Genomic DNA, 24,674 nt, shown 5'->3' with positions numbered 1-24,674 from the left:
GGAATGAAGGAATGACGAGTAGTTGAATTCCTAGGGTAAAATCCTAAGAAACATAATAGGGATGAATAATTGAGTTGATTGTTTGATGGTTGAATATAATAATTGTATTATTGTGGGTTGAAAACCCTATATGCTCACCAGGCTCCCAAGCCTGACCCACTCAGTTTTCTTTGCATTACAGGTAATGGCACAAGAGTATAAGTTGGTGGACTTGAGGAGAGATTTTGGATTATAGGCCAGTAGTTATGAATAACTGTTGTAAGGTCTATTTATTATTGTTTATGCTTTTGGTCTGTATCGGAACATGACATCCCGAGGTTTTATTATTTAATGAAAATACATTCTCTTTGAGAAACGTTTTGATAAATGGTTATCATATTTTATTTTGGGAACAAATTCCGCAACCGTTTTCTTTAAACGATCACTCTGATTTATAAAACAAAGCATAAACAAATCGGTCTTTTCTGGCCGTGAAAATGGGGATGTCATAGTTGGTATCAGAGCATTAGTTTAAGCGAACTAGGAATTTGTAGGAAATTTCTAGACTTAAACTTAGAATGCTAAGTAATGATTGTGAGGAGTGTGTCTAAAATATGTTAGGTAGTACACCTAAATTGACACAAGCACTAGTTCATTTTAGGAATGATGCCTAAAATGCTTTTATGTGCTAAATGTTTTGTGTGATAGCTAAATTGATGCTATTATTTGTTCGGATCTATGGTCTGTTGCCGACCGGATCTGGAAACCTTATGTGTTTAGGATTCTAAGTGTACGTCTACGATATTAGAACTAGCATGTAAACGTTTCGGAGTGATAAGGGCGATGTGAATATCTATCGTGATTGAGGATATAATTTCACCTTATTTGGTGTGTAGATCAAAAATGGTGAGAACAAGAAGTGGAGTTGGAAATGCTGATGAAAACAGGAATCAACCACCAGTGATTGAGCAAATACCTGTCGTAGCAGCAGCACCTGAGCCAATAACCATGGCTGGTGTGCAAATGATGATTCAGACGATGTTGGATCGTCAGATGGATGAAACTAGACGGTTGCTTCAGTAGAATCGTGAAGAACTGTCAATTCGAGTGGAAGAGCCTGAATTAAATGAAGGGCACTCGGAAGGTGGAAACTTCAGTGGGTCTGTTGGTCAAGCCAACCCACCGATAGTTAGGCAAAACAACCAGAATGGAAGGAACGATGGAATGGGATGCAAGTATAAGGATTTTCTGACTTGCAAACCATCGACCTTCACTGGAAAGGAAGATCCGATCGGAGTTATGGATTGGATATCGGAAATGGAGCTAGCCTTCATGACTTGTGGCTGCAGAGGCAAGTTGCAGACTACCTATGCAGTGCGTCAGTTCAGGGGTGGGGCTGTTCGTTGGTGGAACACTTTGGGGAAGATCCTAAGTCCTAATGAGCCACTGCAACTGACCTGGGCAGAGTTCTTGGTGCAATTCAAGCGCAAGTTCTGCTCTGCTCAAAATCTATTGGAGTTGGAGAATAAGTTTCTGATATTGAAGAAAGGCAGCATGTCAGTGGATGAATACACTAATGCTTTCACAGACAAGATGGAGTTTGCTTTACGCATCGTTCCAGACGAACTGACAAAAGTCGATCGGTATGCCAAGGGACTCCCTTGGGAGTATGCGGTGCCAGTGCGTCAGGCACCTACTCTAGAGGCAGCTATTTGGGCTGCCAAGTCTGTTGAGAATATGATCAAGGGGAGGACTGACAGTAAGGTTGAAGTTGGTGAGAAGAGAAAGTTAGAAGGAACTTCAGGTTCTAATGAGAAAAGAAAATCCTCGAAGTCTGGAGGAGGAGGAAGGGATGAGGCACGATGGTGCGATAAGTGCAAGAAGAAGCACTCAGGAAAATGTGGCGTGGAAGTGACATGTTTCAAGTGTGGAAAGCATGGGCATTACGCCGATGAATGTATTTTCAACAAAAAGGTGTGTTACGAATGTAACGAAGAGGGGCACTTCAAGCAAGACTGCCCAAGGAAAAATCAAACAGCAAGGCTAGAGGCGCCGCCAAAGCTAAAGGCAAGAGCATTTCAAATGATCCTTGATGAAGCAGATGGCAATGCAAGGAATCAGGAATAAGGATCTTATATCTAAAGATCAAGTTATAAAGTAGCGTTATGAAAAGTAACATGTGGTGTAGCCTATTAGAGGCATAGTATAGGGTGAACTTGAACTTTTGTGTAACCGTTTCAAGGAATTAATATAAACCCTAGTTTTGTTAACTGATGTGTTGAATGATTGTCTGATTTTCTTGCATGGTGACTTGATCGACTACGAGGCAATACTTGGGACGAGTATGAGTAGGTGTGAAAGGTAGTAGATGCATATACTACCGGAAGCACAGGACTCGCACTTGGATCAGGGAAAGTCGCAAGGTTACCAAGAAACTAGTGATTGATTCCATTTTATTCTGGTATGTCATTACCATTGTTTCGGTGATGACTAGTAAGATGGTTCTTGTTCCGACCCTAGTGGTCATGTTTAATTTGAGTTCGACGGCGAGGAGTATGTACGTGGTCTAGAGGACCGAGTTAGATGTAACATCTGACTTAAGTCAGAAGGTTGAAGTTAATGCGATTGATAGTGTCGCTCTCGTTGTTAAAAGAAGTTTGTAGGCAAAAATGCTACATGCTGAAATGTGATTATATCGCATTAGAATATGAAGGAAGGTATATTCCATTCTGGAATTTAACTTTATTAAAGACCGAGTCTAAGCGTCGCATCGTGCGATGAGAGGTCAATAGAGCACGACCCATCGGTTTGTTACATTGGATAAAGGAATATATTTATCCTAAGAAGAAGAAAGAGTTCGCAATAAGGACTTATTTTGTAACTCGAAGGTTATGATTGAAAGTCCAAGATAGTACGAAGAGCAGATGCAGGATTGAGCATCAAGGTTATTACTTAGAATGGAAAGATAACTTATGGAGTCAGTATGCGAATCCTATTTCGTTGATGATTCCGGGACGTAATCATCCTAAGGGGGAGATAATTGTAACGCCCGTAGATCAGGGCTAGTCAATTTAGAAACAATAAGCGTCAAAAATGACTTTTTGATGGAAGATTATCTAGAAGGATTAATCTTAACCAAGTTGTAGTATATGTCACAAGGTTTCCGTGCATATAAAGAACGCCAAAATCCGAGTTATAACGAAGAAGTTATGGCCCGTCGAAGTTTCGCGACAGAACCGGCACGACGCAATGCAACGTAAAAAGTGAATTTATGTTAGAGCGGTATTTAGCCGAAGCAATCTAAATGAGAATCGAAGATCTCATTGTTGGTATCGAAGCGATAAAAAGTTAGGCGAGAACGGACGTCAAACGAAGAAGTTATGAATTTATAACGAAAGTTTATGTCGCGGCCTATTAAAAATAATTAATAAAAATAAAGTCAAAATTAGCCGACGGAGTCTAAACGAAAGTTGTAGAGCGTAGTCTCACCTTCGCGTGGATATAAAGAACGTCGAAAACGGAGTTCGTATGAAGAAGATATGAATTTCCGAAGATTATTAAATAATTTGTATTTATTTTTAATCTTTAATTCGGAAGCATTATCCGAAGGAGTCACCGGTCTGATCCGAGGTACGCGCCGCGTACTCGAGTACGCCCCGCGTACTCCGAAAGTGTCGACATCGCAGCAAGTGGCTTCGGATGACGAACGCAGTGACGTTTTTCGGACCAGTACGCCCCGCGTACTGGCGTACGCCCCGCGTACGTGCGAGGCTCAGCCTCTATAAAAGGAATCCGAAGGCAGCCGATAGTTTTGCCAATTTCTCCTCTTCTTTCTCCCATTTTGCATCGGTTTGCGTGCCAAAAATACCCCGAAGCCCCGGTATTGTTCTCAAGCCCCGAAGCAAGTCCCGAGATCCCGAAGATCCCGAGAAGTGCGGTTCCCGAGCCGAAGCTCTGCCCGCGAGAAGTTCGATTTTTGAAGAGATCTTCCAGATCTGCTGAGGATTACTACTTCTGCAGGTCGTAGTGCTGTCCGATCATCTTCTGATCAAGTGAGTGTATACTACCTTTCATAAACACAATAATAATACGAGTTTGGTTTGAGTGTATTAAGAGTATTGTTGTTTATAAGTGTGAATGTGTAGTTATTTTCTTCTAACGCATAATTATTAAGTATTTTCGTTGAAATACGTGCTACGTGGATAATATAAAGTTGTTTATATGGATGGATGTATAGTCCCTTTCATAAACACGGGTATAATACAAGTATTGTTTGAATGTATTAAGTGTACGTTTGGCAGAGTGTATGGTTACTTTCTTCTAACACATAAATATGAAGTATTTGGTATAAAATACGTGCTATGTGTTTATATATTGTTGTTTATTTGAGATGAGTATGGCATGAATGTTTTATATAGTTTTAAAATGAGATAAACTGTATGTGTATTCTAGATCTACAAATATGTTGGGTAGAACATGGGTAGATGAGATAGTTGGTATGTGATGAAATGATGAGGTATGAAAGATGATTAAGAATGATATTGGTAGATGCACCAATTAAAGAATGTCATAAGACTAGCAGATGTGCTGTAGAATAATATCGGTAGATGCACCAAGTAGTGAATGTCGTAATCCTAGCAGATGCGCTTATAGGATAATGTCGGCAGATGCGCCAAATAGAGATTGTCATAATAAAAGCAGATGCGCTTATAGAGTGATCCTAGCAGATGCGCTTATAGGATATTGTTGGCAGATGCGCCAAATAAAGATTGTCATAATAATAGCGGATGCGTTTATAGGGTAATCTTGGCAGATGCGCTTATAAGATAATGTCGGCGGATGCGCCTAAAAGAGAATGTCATAAACCTGGCAATCGCGCCTCATAGTGTATGACGTAATCCTGGCAGAGGCGCTTAAAGGATAATGTTGGCAGATGCGCCTTATGTAGCAATGGAAGTTTGTGTAAATCCCTTAGGTCAATCCTTAGGAATGAAGGAATGACGAGTAGTTGAATTCCTAGGGTAAAATCCTAAGAAACATAATAGGGATGAATAATTGAGTTGATTGTTTGATGGTTGAATATAATAATTGTATTATTGTGGGTTGAAAACCCTATATGCTCACCAGGCTCCCAAGCCTGACCCACTCAGTTTTCTTTGCATTACAGGTAATGGCACAAGAGTATAAGTTGGTGGACTTGAGGACAGATTTTGGATTATAGGCCAGTAGTTATGAATAACTGTTGTAAGGTCTATTTATTATTGATTATGCTTTTGGTCTGTATCGGAACATGACATCCCGAGGTTTTATTATTTAATGAAAATACATTCTCTTTGAGAAACGTTTTGATAAATGGTTATCATATTTTATTTTGGGAACAAATTCCGCAACCGTTTTCTTTAAACGATCACTCTGATTTATAAAACAAAGCATAAACAAATCGGTCTTTTCTGGCCGTGAAAATGGGGATGTCATATGGTAAGACCCGAACAATTGTGTAGTCATATTAGGCATAAATAAAGCATGATCAACTATATTTATTCAAACTACGACCAACATGTGTTTGGGAGTGTTCATGGTGGGCAATGAATCTAGAAACTTACCAACCTTGTATCCAAAAAGCTTTAAGGAACTCAAACGTAAAAAATTAAAATACTATGAGAGTATTTTGGAACGCTATCTACATACATTCCACCTACACACCTCTCACACCTCCACTTCTCGTGCATACCTCATGGCTGAATTCCCACAAGGCGAGCTTTACTACTAGGCCTTGGTGGCCAATGAGTGGATGGAGGAAGAACCAGAAATGGTTCAAGAAGAAAATCCAGAAGCAAGACCTGAAGAGTATATGGTAACGGACTATAAGGATGACGAATCTGACGAGGAGTCATATGAAGACATTAAGGAAACCTCTAATGAACCCCACCCTACGGAGACCCCACTAGACCAGCTCGTAGTGCAAGAGAGCACTACTAACCGTATACTCTCTCTCGAGCAAGGAGTAGCCAACCTTAGGCGACAACTTTTTGCGGCCGAAGCTATGAACATTCAAGCAAGGCAGAGGGAAAATGTGATCACTCAGGAGGCGAACGAATTGGTCGAACTTCTGGTGCGTCAGTTCGACATTTGATTATCAACGTCACTATTGATAGGGCTCTCTTTTCAGTTACTATTGCATGTAGAATCGGCTCTATGATTAAGTGAATACACTACTCATAAAGTCGTTATGCGGACAGATCATATTTTCCCCATGAAATGTATGCCTTTTTAAGGCAACTTTTCATGTATTAAGATGGTTATTACTAGTAAAACAATTATGTGTTTATCATGACGTTGCTATCTGCTATGTGTCATATTTACCTTATTTCATGAATTCACTTGTATTCACAACCGAACCACGAAAACCGCTAGATACTCAAGGATCTCGAACCCAAAATAATCTATGTATGTTATGGATAGACTTAAAATTCGTGCAATATCTACTACTACTTGTCACTATAAATACATCTCAGGGATGTAGGTGAAAACAATGAGAACCATACAACAAAACGCGAAGTGACCATTGTTACTTACGAGCTTGTTTATCATCATGCTGTAGAAAAATGTCATCCCACAAAAATAACCAGCACACCAGTGAGACACCGATCCTACGAATAGACTTCGCTACCTTCCAAGTTGTAATGGCAGCTGTCATGGCACAACTCAATGATGTAAATGGAAATGAAAATGAAAAAGGTGTCAACAACTCCAAGCGCAATAACAACCAAGGGCACCGACGAGGGGCTGCCAACAGGAACACCCCCGACCACAAACCTAAGAGCAAGAAAAGAAAGTCCCGAAAAGAGAGGAAGGATAAAATAGCACAAGATCCCTCGAAGAGACAACAGGCTATTGCGGTTCATGCTGCCATGACACCTACCACACCAACATCAGTAAGACCATATGCTGGAAACCTTCCAAAATGCAGCAAGTGTAGTTTCCATCGTAAGGGAGCCTGCCGAAAGTTACACTGTAAGAATTGCAATGGGAATGGGTACCCTACTTGTTCCTGTAGGGCATCAGCATGACCAATCCTCCAGACCCCCAACATCAGAATGAGTCCGACCTATTACAAGTGTGATGAATCTGGACACTTCAGGAGGGACTGTCCAATAACAAGGAACTCTAGCAGGGAAGGTAGAGTGCTGACAATCACTACAAGAGAGACCCTCCCGGAATCACCTATGAATAGCGGAACGTTTTCCCAATGAAGATATAGAAAGGCTTTAGTAATTAATTATAGATTACTCTATCGTCCGAACAATACATATCATTTGTATAAAAACCAAGGGTTTTGCAGGTGAGCCACGATGTCTTAGTGTATATATTAGGTTCATATATAATCGAGGTTCTAAAGGTTTAGAGTGTGTGATTCCGTTCTATTTTCTGTTCCTTGTGTGGTAATAGATTTAGGACAAAGCTCCTCAGTCGACAGTCTTCCATTCTTAAGTATACATGCTTCATACCTACCAAGCGATTATAGAAAGTCTTGGTGAGGACCATGCTATCAAATTTCATCACTAATAATCGAAACACTCATACTACTAATACTCAGTAAAATGTCTGCAGTAGTGATAATAGGGACGAAACCGGGAACATTACAAACGAGTACATGAAACACACTCTCATTTCCGAGCAACCATCCCTTCCAAATCAATCCAACATCTATTACAACAAACTCTAAGAAACCTAATGGCGTCACTTGACAGGGGCTGGCTTGATCCTCACCATACAAACTTCATGTGGAGACCCTACGCCTTGACCAATCAACTAACGAAGTCCTTACAACTTATAAGGACAGATCCCCAAATCATCCATGGCATCTAGACTCCTAAGTACTTATATATGAAATACCACGATCGTTCCTAGCCCACAATAGAGAAAAAAAATACCGAAGACATTCGGTCAAGGGAATGACCTAGTAAGTATGAGAGTTACCAAACCAAGACTTAAACCTCAGAGAACGCCTATCCAACTCATAAAGAGGAAAGGTTAAGTGTCCATAGGATCACTGACTACCAAGAATCAAATGAACCCATCCATAAGGATCGATATCCCCTCTCCCAAAACAAAGACTTACTCGACCTGCCCCCAGAAACAAGCAAAGATCAACATCCTACTAGTTCAGAATCCCACAGTAAGAAACTCCAATGACAGCCTAAAAAGTATGAGGCCAACTACATCACGCGACCTTAACCCTAGCGATAACAGTGTTCACCTTAGGGTTTAGAGGTACTGCTTTTGGGACGTCAAGTACACGATCCTCATTAACCATGACCATCAATCCATCTCACCATATAGGATGTGAAGGCATAATGCCTTTTGTGTTGGGTTGAGATGACCAACACCCAACTAGCAAGAGGACTAGCACCAAACAACACTCTTACAGACCTCGAGATCATTCAGGAAGCGATTGAGAAAATATTTCAAATCAAGGCACGACCCCAAGTATCGCGAGACCGACAAAAGAGTTATCCTGATAAACGGTAAAAGCCTCTGGAGTTTCAAGTCAGAGATCGGGTGCTATTGAAGGACTCTCCCTAGAAAAGGAAGATCCTTGATGGAAATCGGGGCAATCTAAACCCACGATACATCGGGCCGTTTGAGGTTCTTTCCCGAATCGGTCCGGTGGCCTACAGACTACTACTACCCTTAGAACATAACAATTCAAAATTGAAAAAGGTGCTTATCAGATAAAACCATCATCATTCCTTGGATGAGATCGAGATAAACGAGAATCTCCAGTTCGTTGAAGTGCCGGTGGAGATAATGGATAGGGAAGTGAATCGTACAAAACAAAGTCACATTACGACTGTGAATGTTTGATGGAATGCTAAGCGCGAACCAGAATTCACATGGGAACGTGAAGGCCAGATGAAGCAGAAGTACCCTCACCTATTCTTTAGTTCATAGTTCTATCTTTCAAAAGAATTTCGGGAAGAAATTCCCTCTAACAGGGGGATGATGTCATAACTAGCATTTTTCGCTAGGAAATTATGTCTTCATGTAATCAAGTCTTGTCTAACTTGTAATCTAAGTTGATGTTATGTACAAATGTTCATTCTAAAAACAATCATTTGAATCAAAACTCACTCGTGAAGTTCAAAAACCTAATTCAATACATCTCATATACTCAACTTTGTATTGGAAACCCTAATTTCCCAGTTCAGACCCTTATTGGGCTAGAAATCATTTATTGGGCCTAATGGGCAAATAAACTCACAGTTTGGTTATGTTGGGCAAAGAATCCTTATACTGGCCCTAATTGGACCTGCATTCCTTAAACTATAACATTGTGGGCCATAAGACTTTTTATGGCCCTTATTGGACCTAAAATGTCTCACCTTGTTTTCATGGGCCTTATTGGGCCATAAACAACTTCCTTGAACCTCAATGAGCCGAAAACCTATTCTTTTTGTCATGTTGGGCTATAAACACCTATGTGGGCCTACATGGATCAAAACTCCCTAATGGGCCAAAGCAAGAACAAGCCCAAAACATCCTTTCTTTCTTTCCCCCTCATTCTCGACCGTGTACAAAGATGGGATAATATCATGGAGACACCTCATGTTTACATGGTGAATATCCATGCAATACACAACATACAACAAGAAAATCTCATACTTCCATACAATATCTTTTCAGACTTCTCTCTTCTTCTTAATCACGACCAAGGAGCAAAACACCCACCACCTTCATTTTTACTCTCAAACTCACCCAAAGATTTCTCTCTAGAGCTCTCAAGAAAAATCTTTTTTCCCTCTCCAAATTTTGTGTGTGCTTGGGTGTGTTTCCAAGAATACTTCATCAAAGACCATACCTTTGTAAGCTACTTCTCATCAAGATGTTTAACTTCATGTTCATGTTAAACTTACTTCTCATAACATCCCAAAATCGTGATTCATGCTCCTAGAAACCTCAGAAGTTCGAGATCTACTCAAAGGAGCTTGTTAGAGCGGAAATCTCATTATCTCTCTTCATCAAAACCTATCTCAAACCCCAAAGTGAGTTCATACCCCTATTTTCGGTTTTTACTTTGTTTTGGGGGAGAATACAAGTTGCTTTGTGTAGATCTATGTGTTTAAGAATGTTTGTGTGTGTTTTCCATTTTATATGTTGTGATTATATGCTAAAACTTCATAAATGTTGAAAACTACACCAAAACTTGGTGATGTTTGTAAACTAACACACATTATACAACTTATTATGAAGTGAAAGCGGTAAACATGTTGTGGAATACTAGAAAACTAAAAAAACTGTTTAAACAATCATTTTTGACAAATAAACAAAAAGGTGAAGCCTTTAGGGCATTCATGGTTTTTCAAGGACTAAGGGGCTGTTTAGCAGGATCTGAATTTTTAAGATTTGAATTTTTAAGAGATCTGAATTTTTAAGAGGGTCTGAAATTTTAAGAGCTGAATATTTAACATGCTGTTTGGTTGGGACATCTGAATTGTTGAGCTGAATTATAAAAATGACCATTTTACCCTTCTGTTTTAATTTTTATTGAATTAAAGTGTTTGTTTATAAAATAACCTACTCAATTTCTTAAATAATTATAAGAAAAAAATATAATCACCATATAAAATCCAAATCTAGCATAAATCAAGTAATCATACAATATAACCAAATTAAACATAAATTCTTTCAAATTCACTTCTTTCAATCAATTATAACATAAAAATCATACAATATAACCAAATTAAATATAAATTCTTCCAAATTCATTTCTTTCAATCCATGGAAACATAAACATCATACAATAGCCAAATGAAAATACTTCTCTCAATCCATTTTGCAACTAGTGAACTTAAGACTTTCTACCTCCTGCACACTTAAGAAACAACCATAAAATTATCACACTTTTATCCACAAAAAATTAACCAAAACTTTTAAGCACAAATCAATAGAAATCATCCATTTAAGCAAGAAATTTCCCATTAGCAACACATATACACGTTAATAATCAAAGTTCGTAACAAACATTTCAGAATTCGAATTCATAATTGTTTCAAGTATCAAAATTTCAGCATCAGATTTTCAAACTGATCAGATTTCAAGAATCACCCACATTAAACATTTTAAGAGACTAGAATCGAAGCTCCTAATAACAGCTTTATCAAAATTTATACACACATCAACACTTAAAACCCAATCCAAATCTATTAGAAGCAAAACATTGAAGAAAAAGCAAATTCAGCTCTTATCATTAGTAACAACAACTGTTAATATCAGATTTCAAACCTTTATAATTAGATTTCTAATTTCACCATTTCAATAGTTTGAAACCACATACGAATTCAGGAAAAAAAAAACACGAATTCAACATCTTGCAAACAACACATGAATTCAGAAAAAAAAGGAAAAGGAAAAAAACAAGTTTTCTATAAAAACAGAAAAAATTGAGTTTTGGGGGAAAGAAGGAAGAAACTCACATGGGACGTCGGAGACGGAGGTGACAACATCGTTCTAGGAGGCGGCGACAACGTTGGGGTGTGGCGGCGGCGTTGCAGGCGACGTCGTCGGAGAACCTAGTTGTAACGACCCAAAAATTTCGTTTTTCAACATAACCAAAAACCATAATTTGAGTGTCATATCATGAAACCATACATAATGCATCTCAAAATAATAATAAACCACGGTACGGAAAACTGTATCATATCCATGACATATAAAAATCAGGAACTAAATCAACTCCCAGGATGAAAGCTGAAGTTGTGGTGTGTGCAATGCCATCAACCCGAGCTCCTCCCTCTGCTAGCGGAAGTACCTGAAACCAAAACTGAAACTGTAAGCACGAAGCTTAGTGAGATCCCCCAAATTACCACATACCATACAATAATATATATATCAAGCACATACTGGGGCCTTGCCCCCCCCCCCCCCCCTCTTCCATCGGACCGAAGTCCGAAGCTGACTGACCGGGACCTTGTCCCCTACATCGGACCGCAATCCGAAGCTCACATCAGACCGAGTCCGAAGCTGACTGGGACCTTGTCCCCTACATCGAACCTGAGTCCGAAGCTGACATCGAACCGGAGTCCGAAGCTGACATCGAACCGGAGTCCGAAGCTGACCGGGACCTTGTCCCCTACATCGAACCTGAGTCCGAAGCTGACATCGAACCGGAGTCCGAAGCTAACTGACCATAACATAACGTATCACTTAGCATGAACACACATAATCCTGTCTGAGCCACGAAGGCTTCAAACATGCTAACTACTGCGTTGGATAAAGATCTGGATACTACTGCTAGCTAGCGGGCCGGCATTGTGGCCTTAGACCCGCTCCTACTGAAAAGGAACTCACCTCGTGAATTAGCTACTGAGTGAATAGCTCTGAGGGCTAACTGCTGCTGCTCCGGTATCTCCCTGACTACAAGTCCATAAACATGCTCAATCAAATACTAAACACTGCACTGGGTAAAATGACTCTTTTACCCCAGGTCAAAGTCAACTCTCGGTCAAAGTCAACCCATAGTTGACCTGACTCGCCGAGTTGGGCCGCCAACTCGCCGAGTCCCTATTCTCACACCTCGACTCAACTCGCTGCTACTCGTCGAGTATGGCATCGACTCGACGAGTACTCTCCCGATCCAAGAACTCAGACAATCTTCATCCGACTCGCCGAGTCCTATGAACAACTCGACGAGTTGTTCTTGAGCTTAAGAAGATTGCCTTGGACTCGCCGAGTTATAAGAACAACTCGCCGAGTCACTTCATCACTGAGTCTACTCTCAACTCGCTGATTCCACTCTCTAACTCACTGGACCCACTCGATACTAATAAAAACGAAGGAATCGGGGACTCGCGACCCAACTCGCCGAGTCGTTCTTCCCGACTCGCCGAGTTGCCGCCATGCAACTGATTTTTACTCGATTTTGTTTGAATCCAACACATACAATTGATAGACCTGAGTCCAATAAGCTGATTTACCACGTAAAGTTTCCAACTTTACGTGTACCACCTCATGAATAAGGGAAATAAGGCTAAAAGATGCACAAAATGGGTAGATCTATGGTTATTATGCAAAGTAACTCCAAAAAGCCAGTAGATCTGGGCTCTACAATCCCCAATCATTCAGATCTAAAGATATCTCGACTTATTAAGGCATTCATGCAAACATAAGGCTTGGAACAAGCATCAACTAGATCCTAGGAGGGCTCTAATGGAGGTTTAAAGCATATAACAAGAGGGGAAATCCGAAAATACCTCAAATAACTCAGATTTGCCCTTGGATCTTTGCACTACACCTCTTCTCCTTGCTCCTTGCTTCTTCTCCTTCTTCAAACCTTCACAAAATGGCACAAAACACTAAGCTCACACAAGGGTGGATTAGGGTTCTTTCTCACAGTGTTCTCAGGGTGAGGGAGACGAGAATGGGGCTATAAGGTGACTTAAATAGTGGGCAACCCGGGGATTTAGGGTTTCACCCAGACGGATGGACTCGCCGAGTCAGGGATATGGACTCGCCGAGTCCCCGGCTCACACGTGCTCGAAATCGCGACCCTACTCGGCGAGTCAGGCTATGAACTCGCCGAGTCCCTCTTGCAAAACTACAAAATAAATACCAAGGAATTACCATACCGGACACGGGTCGCTACACTAGTGAAGGGAAGAATTTCACACACGAACTAAAGAGGAAGAGGGGGTGCTAGTTTGGTGAAGGTGACGTCGCTACAACCATCACTGGCGTAGCTTGTGGAGGCGAGGATGGCGTAGCTAGTGGAGGCGGTGGCATTGTTGCAGATTAGAGAGAGGCAGATGGATTGTTTGAAGATTGAAGAGGAAGGAGAAATGGGCTACTGTCTCGATGAGTAGAAAAAAAAAAGTGGCTCCACGTTTGGTAAGTAGAGCATAAATGTCTTTCATTTAATTCAAATAAGCCTTCAAATCTGAATTTTTAAGAGTATACTTAAAAATTAAGAGCTTTTTTTTCATATGCTACCAAACACCCAATATCTTAAAAATTAAGAGCCCTCCTCTTAATTTTTCAATTAAGAGATAAATAAACAATGCCTAAGAGAGTTATTTTTATATAAAAATGGGTCTTAATGACATTTGTAGTTTTAAAAGGGCCAAAAGTGTTAATTTTCACAAAATGGGCTTAAAGATGGGCCTTCACGGTTCCATGGGCTAAATTTATAAACTTTTGACTTTTGTGGGTTAACTTCTCATTTTAAACAAATTTGGGCCAAAATTGTAAATTATCGGTTTAATGGGTTGAAAATGTAAATTTATTTAAACTTGAGCCGAAAGGTTAAATTTATATACAATTGGGCAGAAAATGACAATTTTACATAAAAATTGGACCGGAATGTTATTCCTACAAGAGTTGGCTAAAAATGTTATTTTACTTGAAATAAACCCTTAAATGTAAACTTTTGGGTCTTAGGGATCTAAAGTGTCATTTTTACCAAAAATATGCCTAAATTGTAAATTTTCGGTTTTAAGGACCAAAATGTCTTTTTACAAAAGTGGGTCTTTTATGTCATTTTGGTAAACAACTAAGTTTAACAACCAACGTAACAACAAACGAATCAATTACATCATTTACACTTCTTATTGGGCCTGGAATAAAATTTACATGTTTAGTGGCCTTAGTTGTCCTCTTACATGTTTATTGGGCCTGGAATATACCTTACATGTTTATTGGGCCTTAGTAGTCCATTTACATGCTTATTGGGTCTGAAATATAATTCACATGTTTAGTTGGCCTTAGTTGTCCTCTTACATGTTTATTAGGCCTGAAATATACCTTACATGTTTATTGGGCCTTAGTTGTCCATTTACATGTTTATTGGGCCTGGAATATAATTTACATGTTTAGTGGGCCTTAGTTGTCCTCTTACATGTTTATTAGGTATGGAATATACCTTACGTGTTTATTGGGCCTTAGTGGTTAATCTACATGCTTGTTAACTTCACATATTCATATACATATTTGTTGGGCCTTGAAAACTAAATACATACATGGAAATAATATAAACTGTGCAATTCAATATTCACGTAAATTCAGTTAAGGCTTTTGTGAGACATTTCGTTTGACACCTATCAAGTGTACAACCATAGCCTGTAGTCATAATCAAAGTCTTCTGGAGGGAGAGCGGGAGTTTGTGTATAGATCTATATAGGGTTGACACCCCACACCTGAGTTATTCGCTACAGTTAGACTAGGTTAGTCTAGGGTGACAAACCTTACCTTAAACAAGTCGGCGTCTGAAAAACGTCATGACAGGCGAATTAGTCATTATCAAGTATGGTTATAACGACTCACAAAGAAATTAACTCCACTGTAAAATTTACGGAATACATCAACGATTCAACAATTACAATTCTATACAAACACCAACTTACGATTTTTAGGTTTTAATACTATAACACTTTTACAAGTAGAAAGTATCGGATATTCTGGGAAAAACTTATGCTATACATCACCTTTTACTTACGGAGAAAACATGGGAATTTCTGGAATACTTTCCTAATACATTTTCAAAACACACATGCTTTACTACATGATTGATACAAAGTGTTCAAACCATTTACTACTTTTACAGAAAATATCGGATTTTCTGGTGTTCACAAAGCGATATAAATTTTTCATACAAATACACTTATGAACTCACCAACATTATATATGTTGACCATTTTCAAAATAACTTGTATTCTCAGGAAATCGTTAAGCAGTTGGGTATCAAGGTCATGTGGAAATTTGTTGCATTTTGTTGCTATTATAAACATTGATATTTTGGGAGTTAACTCATGTAAACAATTAGAATGATGTAAACTCTGTATTTTTGTATTATTTCTCATGTGATGATGATGCATGCTTTGTTTCAATTATATTCACTGTGATGATATTACAAAATGAAGTCACGCAAGCCCCCGGACTTTTCCGCTGTTTTTCTCTGGTTCAGGGGTGTAAAAAACTGTGTATTTCTTATTTCCTAAAGATGGAGTTGAATGCGAATCACATAGATCACTATGAATTAATTCAAGCATAACAGAATTCCTTTTAACATTATAAAAAGGTTGTCTAGTTATTTTAGTTTACATACAAGTTTTACATTTTACTATGTTAACATCAAAAGATGGTAATAATCCATTTTTATACATTTCAAGCATTCTTATATAATGTACATGTCCTAAATGAGCATGCCATAAAGAAGAATCATCAATACTAGAACAAGCCATGTATATAGAATTTGCAACTTTATTGTTACTTACATTTAACCTAAACATTTCATTACAATAATATCCAAACCCATCGAATGTACCGCACTTAGATAATACACACTTATCAGATTCGTAGACTTGTTTATATCCACATCTATTAATTACAACAACAGAAACTAAGTTCTTTCTAATCTTAGAAACATGAACAACATTTCTAAGAACTAGAGTTTTTCCAAAACTAAAACATAAAAACACAGATCCACGAACCACAACAGGTGCTTTATTATGGTCTCCCATGTACATCACTAATCCATCATTAACTTCTTCATAATCCTTGAACCAAGAGCGATCTTTAAACACATGACTCATCGCCCCCGAGTCTATCTGCCATGCATGATCATCATCCTGAACATTGAATGATTCAGGATTTAGTATTACAATGATATATATATATATATATATATATATATATATATATATATATATATATATATATATATATATATATATATATATATATATATATATATATAACAATAGTAGTAATGATTTCATAAATAAAATTCTGACCTTATGGTTTTGGACCTTGATCATTAGATCCTTGTCCAGAAGTACTTGCACCATTTTTGTTCTTCTTCAAATGACAATGTTGCTTCACGCGACCGATTTTGTTGCAATTCCAACACACAAGTTTTTCTTTCTTGTTTGAACCCTTATGATGGTCATATGTCTTCTTCTTTTTTCCTTTGTTATTTTTCTGATGTTTGTCATCTTCCACCATGTTCACTAAAGATCCAGAAACTTCCTTTTCTTTTCCTTTGCCACTTTCTTGAGCCCAAAGACCTTCATCAATTCTCAAGTGACTGCCAAGTTGTACTAGAGACAACTCTTCTTTTTGGTGTTTCAATGTGTGTTTAAAGTCTTTCCAGGATGGGGGCAAACTATCAATAACACTTGAGACAAAAATGGATTCATCCATTTACACTTTGTGTTGCTCAAATTGTCCCAATATCCTCATGAGTTCATTGTACTGTTCCATGACAGGCCTTGAATCTAGCATCTTGTAATTATTAAAATTACTTATAAGAAATTTCTTACTTGAGGCATCCTCTGCCTTGTATTTGGATTTAAGGGCATCCCATAGATCTTTTGCAGATTCTTGATTTTGATAGATATCAAAAAGAGAGTCAGACATAACATTTAGAATGTGCCCACGACAAATGTAATCATCGTTTTCCCATTTGCATCTTCTTCTGGTTTGTTCAAGGGTTTTATCCTCCATTGGTTATGGTGCAGAAGTGCTCAAAACATCAACAACTTTCAGGGTAGTAAGAACGAAATGCATCTTCTTCTGCCAACGAAAAAAAATCAGTGCCTTCAAACTTATCCAACTTCCCGAATTTGGAAGTCATGTCCTTAACAGATTCTGTCATTGATATTCTTTCACAAAAAATCATAGACTTTTAATGTTAGAATATTGGGGTCTATCAATATATTTGGATATTTCATGGATCGTGATTGCAATCATTTTTCAAAATCTGTGACTTCGACCCTATAGCCTATGGTATCATGAAGTCAGATTTGGGATAATCCAAAGAATTTCAATTTCGAAGTCAAGCCACTTCTAAATCAAAAACACAGAATATACCTTGTTGTTTTTGTGTTCTTTGGAGATAGAACAAATCAATATATGATTTTAGTGTATGTATGGTCCAACCTTTTTTCTAAAACCAAAGAAAAGTTCTTATACTAAAGGGAAAAGTAGTTAAACGGAAGTTGCCTCCTTTTGGTGCCAAAAATCGTTGGTTATTAAGACATAACCAACTCGTGATATCATCATGATAACACTAAAGATTTTGACGGGAAAATGCATGGCAGGTTTCATATTTGACATAGAAATCCGTTTGGGTTTCGGGGTGCTGCTCCTTGGAACCCCGTAGTCTCGAGTTCACATTTATTACTCCGAGTGTACACCCCGCACCTCCTAGCTCGGTTAGTAAATGGATATTGGTCTATCTCATTATTAATAATAATTACATCAAAATATGTTGATAACGCAAAAATCACCAACACGTTCTCCTAGGTTTTTGGAATTAATAAAGTTACTACCTAACCAAATCAAATAAACAAAATAAAGAATAAATACATAGCTGTGAAATAAGTGAAATTTGGGGAAACCAACACCATGCATGTGATCACGCGTGAGGGGATCAAGCTGAACCAAACTCACCCATTTCTGCTGTTTCTGACCCGAATCCACTGGGCTTGTATCTGGGCTTGATTCTAGTGGGCTTTAGTCCGATACACTGACCATGTCTTCCGGGTTTTACCAGTCAACTGGTGTGTCACATTTTTACACCACATATGTGTCGTTTTTCTATTTATCTTTTTTTATGAGACTAGCAATAGTGGTTTGTCTTGCTGGAGGGCATAAAATTGGAAGGCTATCCCATTTCAATGGGAAAAAAACGTACCATTCAAAAACAGTATGAACTTCAAGAGCTAGGCATGTTGTCATGTTGACACCACAAGAAATTCAAAACATTCTCCAATCATCACATATCCTCTTTTCTTTTTCTTAAAAACTGATCATGCACATATCATATATATGAGGTTTTGTGACAGCAAAAACATGATCATGGAGGCTGGCTATTCACAGTTTTGTTTGCATACCGACACAACTAAAGCTTTTATTTTGTTTGCATACCGACACAACTAACTTGCTTCCACTCCGTGTTACTCCTACTCTGTCCCCTGTTAAGTGGCGTATACAGCGGTTAATATAGGATCTAAAAAGAGTAATATCAATTGTAGATAATACAATCATTTAACTGAGTTTATTACTGTATTATATAATAGTACGCAGCTGATGCTCACTTGATTTGTCACTGGCACATGATATAAAGGTTGACCAGAGATAGAGGATCCACCTTGTTGGGAGGAGATTGTTGGAATAATTGTGCCTGAAGGGGTAGTAGAATACATAGACTGAGATGTCTGTGATGGAAACTGTAGCTGTTGAGGATATAGAACAGGTCTTGGTTGGCCCCATGGGAATGATCGTGTGTGCACTTCATTTGGTGGCAACATTAATGGTCGGAATCCAGTGAAGGAAGTTGGAAATATAGGGTAGTTTACCGGAAAATAAGATCCAAATTGTGGCATTCCATGTTGCATACCAATTGATGAGTTAATTGTAAAGTTGGGATCAACAAGATTTGGTACGTGAAAACTTGGTTGTCTTGCCATTGTCATGTAAAGACCTTGTGACATATGACCAATTCCCATAGATTGCACCATCTATTATATAAAGCTCAAATTATAGATATAGAAAAATATAAACATCAGGTCAAGGAAAATAATAGTAATTAAACCATAGCATTTTCTTATGCATCGCAAACCTAGTTCTAATAAACATTATATGTGCAATTAAAAGGAAAAGGTGGAAAACCACAGTGACTTCAATTCTAAATTATGTATTTTAAATATATTAATTAATTTTATTAGTTCATTTAGATTAATAGTTATACATTATAGAACTATTATTATTACGCTATTTTGATGATGGTTACAAAGATAAGTAGTTATAAAATAAACAATAATTATTATATTAAATGTACATTTGTATTTTTTTTAAAGTGTATGCTTTAATAATGAAGATATGTATTAGAATTTATAAATTAGTTGCTGTATTGTAGTAATAATAATTTTTATTATAAGTTAGATGTTTTAATAATTAAGATACGTTTTATAATTTATAAATTACTTGTATTGTCTTCATAAGATTACTTTATATTCATTAACTCAAGTGTTACTATGATAAAAGGAAATACCTGGAGTTGCATTTGCAGAAATTTGATATACTCAATGGCATCACCTAGAATACTTGCTTTGTGTCTCTGTAGATGTTGTAAGTTTAGTTCCTAAATAGAAAAGGGAAAAGAAGGAAAACAAAAACACCCGATCCAAAAACAGAAGAAACAAAGTAAAATCTGACTGTTGCTTGTTACCAATGTCATTTTGTCATCACCTTGTTGCAGTTGGGAACAAGTGTCTGGAGTGTTCTTATTCTTTCACTTATTTTATTCCTGCGCCTCTGCACACAAGTGACAAAAAAAAACTGTCATCATCTTATAATCTTATACGTACGTATACGATCACCCCTTCAAAGCACCGTTGTTATTGTTGCATCACGGGGATTTTGTAAGTGGTAAATGATTTAAAAAGAAAAAACTAGGAATTAATTTTTGCTAGATGGGAAAATATATACAATCCAGTCCCTGGTTTTAACTGCAAAACCATTTGTTATTAGTTTTTTTTTATAACAATATTGTTTAGAAGAAACATTTTATTTCATTATCTTATCGACTAACATTAATTAGTAGTAATAGATATGGTCGAAAATCTCTGTGGCCTACATGGATAAAAGCACTTGACGTAAAATCAAGTGAGCTAGTTGAGCCGCATCTACTAGACAAAATGGTAAATAATAAGATTTTTAAAGTCCAACAAGATAATGAACATGTTTGCTAATCATACCTCTCTTTAATATTTATCCATTTTTTTGTCTTGTAGATGAGGGACATCCCCTGTAACTTTCAACCTTACACTTTAGAAAAACCCCTGTAAGATTTTTTGACATTTAATCATCTTAAAGTAACAAAAAAAAAAAAAAAAAAAAAAGAAACCCATCACATGACACAACTAATCCGTCGGAACAACAATAATAAGGTTCTTTGAGTGAGAAATTAGTTGTAGTGGATTCTTTTATAGTATCTCACCTTCTCCGTAATGTTTGTTTTGGTAGCGTCCCTTCGACTTCCAGATTGTTCACGTTGCTTACTCTTTAGTTCTGTTTCCCTTATGTTTCCCTATAACCGAAAGAAACGAGCAATAGTTGTAACATGAAGTAGGTAGATCGACCTTCAACAAGACCATGAGCATTTTTAATTAATTAGCTATACCACTCTGCACTTTAGACTTGCAGTATTCTCGAATATTTCTCGTTCCTCTACTATTTGTGTTTCACATTCGCAGGCATACTTGATATAGAAACATAGACGATATCTGAGAGGAACTTAATTAAATGATTGACCACATTATTATATATGTATGTAGTCTTACTTCAATATCATCAGCCTTGTTCTTTGTGCCACTAGACTGGCCCTGATGGAAGCGGTTGAAATAATCTTCTCTGGTAATTAAAGTACATGATGTTGCTTCCACAGGTGATGGAGAAGGAAGCTCTATTTCTGATAACACTTTGACCACGTCAAAATAGTTGCGGACTTCATGGCTAGTACTTTCTAGAGACTCATGAAGTGCCTCACTACGCCATAAACTTCCTGCAGTAATCTCGTCTGATGTTCTTGCGAGGGCCTGTTTATTATTATTATCACCAGTCTGCATGAACAATGAATAATGTATTAATTATGCGTCTGATGTGACTAAGTAATGCTTCCATGTCTTTATACTGGTAGTGGCATGGGAGTGTTTTGATACAAGTTGCTACATCTCAAACTTGTGTCAGAATTTTTTGAAAACCTGGATACTTGTGGAACTTTAATAAAATACAATCTTTTTTCATGTGTGTGCATGATCTTTTTGAAGAGCTAGCTTTTGTTTTGTTTCTGTATTTTTTGTGATAATTTTTGATCCGTTGATCACAGGAAGGTAAAACTAATATGGAAATATACATATGAGAAGATATATGATATATCTATGCATGTTTTGTCTTTCTTGGATTATCAACATTGAAATATATATCTCAGAGTCTCTAAATCCATTGTATGTGAGTAACCAACGAATTCAAAATTTAGATCGTGGTGCCTCACTGTCTCTAGCCGGCCCAATCCCTCTGTGATTGATTTTGTCTTCTATTGCCGTTTCTCATCATTTTTTTTTCTTTTATGAGTAAATTACACGAATGGTCCCTATGGTTTGGGCCAATTTGTATGTTTGGTCCATAACTTATTTTTTTAACTCGGAAGGTCCCTACAGTTTGTTTTATTGCACGCTTTATTCCTGTCTTACATAAAAAGACTATTTTGCTCTTGATTTTTTAATTTATTTAATTAAACTGGTGTATGTAACGTAAGATAAGGTGATGTGGAAGTGGGGTTGAGGGTGTGTTATTTAAATAAATTAAAAAATGAAGGGAAAATAATCTTTTTAGGTAAGACAAAGACCAATCGTACAACAAAAACAAATAATATGGACCTTCCGAGTTAAAAAAATAAGTTAAGGACCAAACGTATAAATTACCCCAAATCATAGAGACTATTCGTGCAATTTACTTTTCTTTTATTTGGATTCATTCCTAGAAATAAAATTGAAGAAGATAAGTTTTGTAGCACCCATTCACCGACGCACATAACCGTGATCATTGGTTGATCCGTATACAACATGCAAGAGGTGCATGAACCTACTTGGCAGTGGATTCTAATCTATATTTTAGGATAAATTATACGGATGGTTCCTGTGGTTTAGGGTAATATGCATGTTTGGTCCCTAACAATTTTTATCAACTCGGATCATCGCTATTTTAAATTTTTGTTGCATACTTAGTCCTTGTTCATTCTAAAAAGACTGATTTACCCTTATTGATTTCTTTTACATTTTTTAAATTATCAGTTAATTAAAAAATAATAATTAAATGTGGAAATGATATTAATTAAATATTAAAATATGATGGGTCTTAAATTATCACTCCACACCCATCCCTCTCCTTCTTCAGTGTAAACCACCTACAAATTCATCTTCTCCGGCAAAAAAACCATAATACCGTCTTCTCGGCAAACCAACAACAGATACCAAACCAAAATCAAATTAATGCTTTCTCCAGCAAACCTCCATCAAACCCAAACACATTTCATGAATTAAAAAGAAAACAAAAATCAATCGGGAAGAGATCTCAAAAAGGTCCTTAGTGGTTCCGAGCCACGTTATCAGAAGTCAAATAAGTGCTTTCTTATGAAATCGATAGAGATTCTGGTCTTCTCCGGCAACAAATCAGATTCCAATAATCACCAAAATTAGAACTTGAACCTTAAATTGATCTTGAAAGCAACCCTAAAACCAAAAGAACATGAAAATTGAAATCAAAATCGATGGCAATTTGAAGCTTGAAATTGAACTGAAACTGAAGTCAAACTCTAAACTCAAAATCAAATATGAATTACAACCTAAAACCGAAATCAAACATGAAAACTGAAATCAAAATCGATGGCAATTTGAAGCTCGAAATCAAACTGAAACTGAAATCAAACTCAAAACTTAAAATTAATAATGAAATCGAACAGAAATTGAAATTGGACCTGCGTTGTTGGAAGAATACAATGGAACAACACGATGGAAATCGAACCTGCCTTGTCTGGTTCGAGCGTCTGTTTCATCTCCTCCTTCTTTGGTGAACTTCGTCAATATGCCTATGAGATTTTTGTGGTTCAGTCGGTGGGCTTTGAAGGAAGAACACGATGGAAAGACAACCATCATCGGAAGCTGGTGGCAGGGGGCAATAATTGTTGGTGTCGATGGTAGAGGGGGTTAGAGGCGATGGATGAAGAAGACGGGAGGTAGGAGAAAACGTGAATGAGGGATTTGGGAAGTGGGGTTAGATTAGGTTTAGGATTCTTTTTAACCTTTTTAATATTTAATTTATATATTAATAAAACAATCATTACCAAAGGGCTTCTAGCCCAGCGGTATCAGGTGGTGCCCTCCTTCTTTGAGGTCGAGGGTTCAAGTCCCGTTGTGGACATAGGTGGAATTAGGTGGTATTAGTTTAGGAGTAGATTATATTTGCCGGTTCAAAAAAAAAAAACAATCATTTATATAGAATTATATAAGATGAGGGCAAAGTAATCTCTTTATATCTGATAAGGACCAAACGTGCAATAAAAATATAAAGTAGAAACGGTCCGAGTTTAAAAAAAAATGTTAGGTACCAAACACGTATATTACCGTAAACCACAGGGACCATCTGTGTAATTTACCCTGTATTTTAGTAGCAAACCCCCAAAAAAATTCGTTAATTAAATCCATCTGTTGCTGAAAAACCACTCTTGACTCCTGAGCCATCTATATTGTGTACTAGCAAAACGTCAAACAGCCCTTTTAATTTTGTCCCATTAAATTAACAATTAGTAAATGAAAATCTTACAATTTACAGTATGTCAAAGTCACGTTTTGTTTTGATATTTCATGAAATCGTGAAAAAATAATCTCGCTTTTACTTATTTTTTGGATAAACTGTACAAAAGTTAATATCTTTTCACAAAAAATAAATTTAATCGTTAAGTTTTTTAATTTCAGACAATATTAATCACTTGACTAGTCAATCTAATTATCTAATGACATGTTAGTCTTAGGTGACGTGGCATAATGACATAACATTGTTTGGTTGTGGCGTTGACTTTGCATGATAAAGTGTCAAAATTGAAGAAAAAAAAATGATACAAAAGACATTAATTTTGACAT

The 24,674-nt window shown here is 37.3% G+C and overlaps 1 protein-coding gene across 1 annotated transcript; it reads right to left on the bottom strand.

Moving 5' to 3' along the window:
- Positions 1-16,773: 16,773 nt before the first annotated feature.
- LOC111907549 (uncharacterized) lies at positions 16,774-23,687 on the bottom strand. Its single transcript, XM_052769734.1, has 9 exons — positions 23,496-23,687; positions 23,399-23,452; positions 21,407-21,599; positions 21,161-21,273; positions 20,978-21,067; positions 20,227-20,292; positions 20,030-20,095; positions 19,074-19,496; positions 16,774-18,950 (listed from the first exon to the last, which is right to left on the bottom strand). Exons 1-9 carry the CDS (start codon positions 23,685-23,687, stop codon positions 18,939-18,941), a joined length of 1,209 nt encoding a protein of 402 aa, XP_052625694.1. The 3' UTR covers positions 16,774-18,938.
- Between the last annotated feature and the right edge of the window lie 987 nt (positions 23,688-24,674).

The sequence above is a fragment of the Lactuca sativa genome, chromosome 3 (assembly GCF_002870075.4).
Source record: "Lactuca sativa cultivar Salinas chromosome 3, Lsat_Salinas_v11, whole genome shotgun sequence".
Classification (NCBI taxonomy): Eukaryota; Viridiplantae; Streptophyta; class Magnoliopsida; order Asterales; family Asteraceae; genus Lactuca; species Lactuca sativa.
The sequence above is the reverse complement of the archived record's forward strand: the minus strand, read 5'-3'. Positions and strand labels throughout refer to the sequence as shown.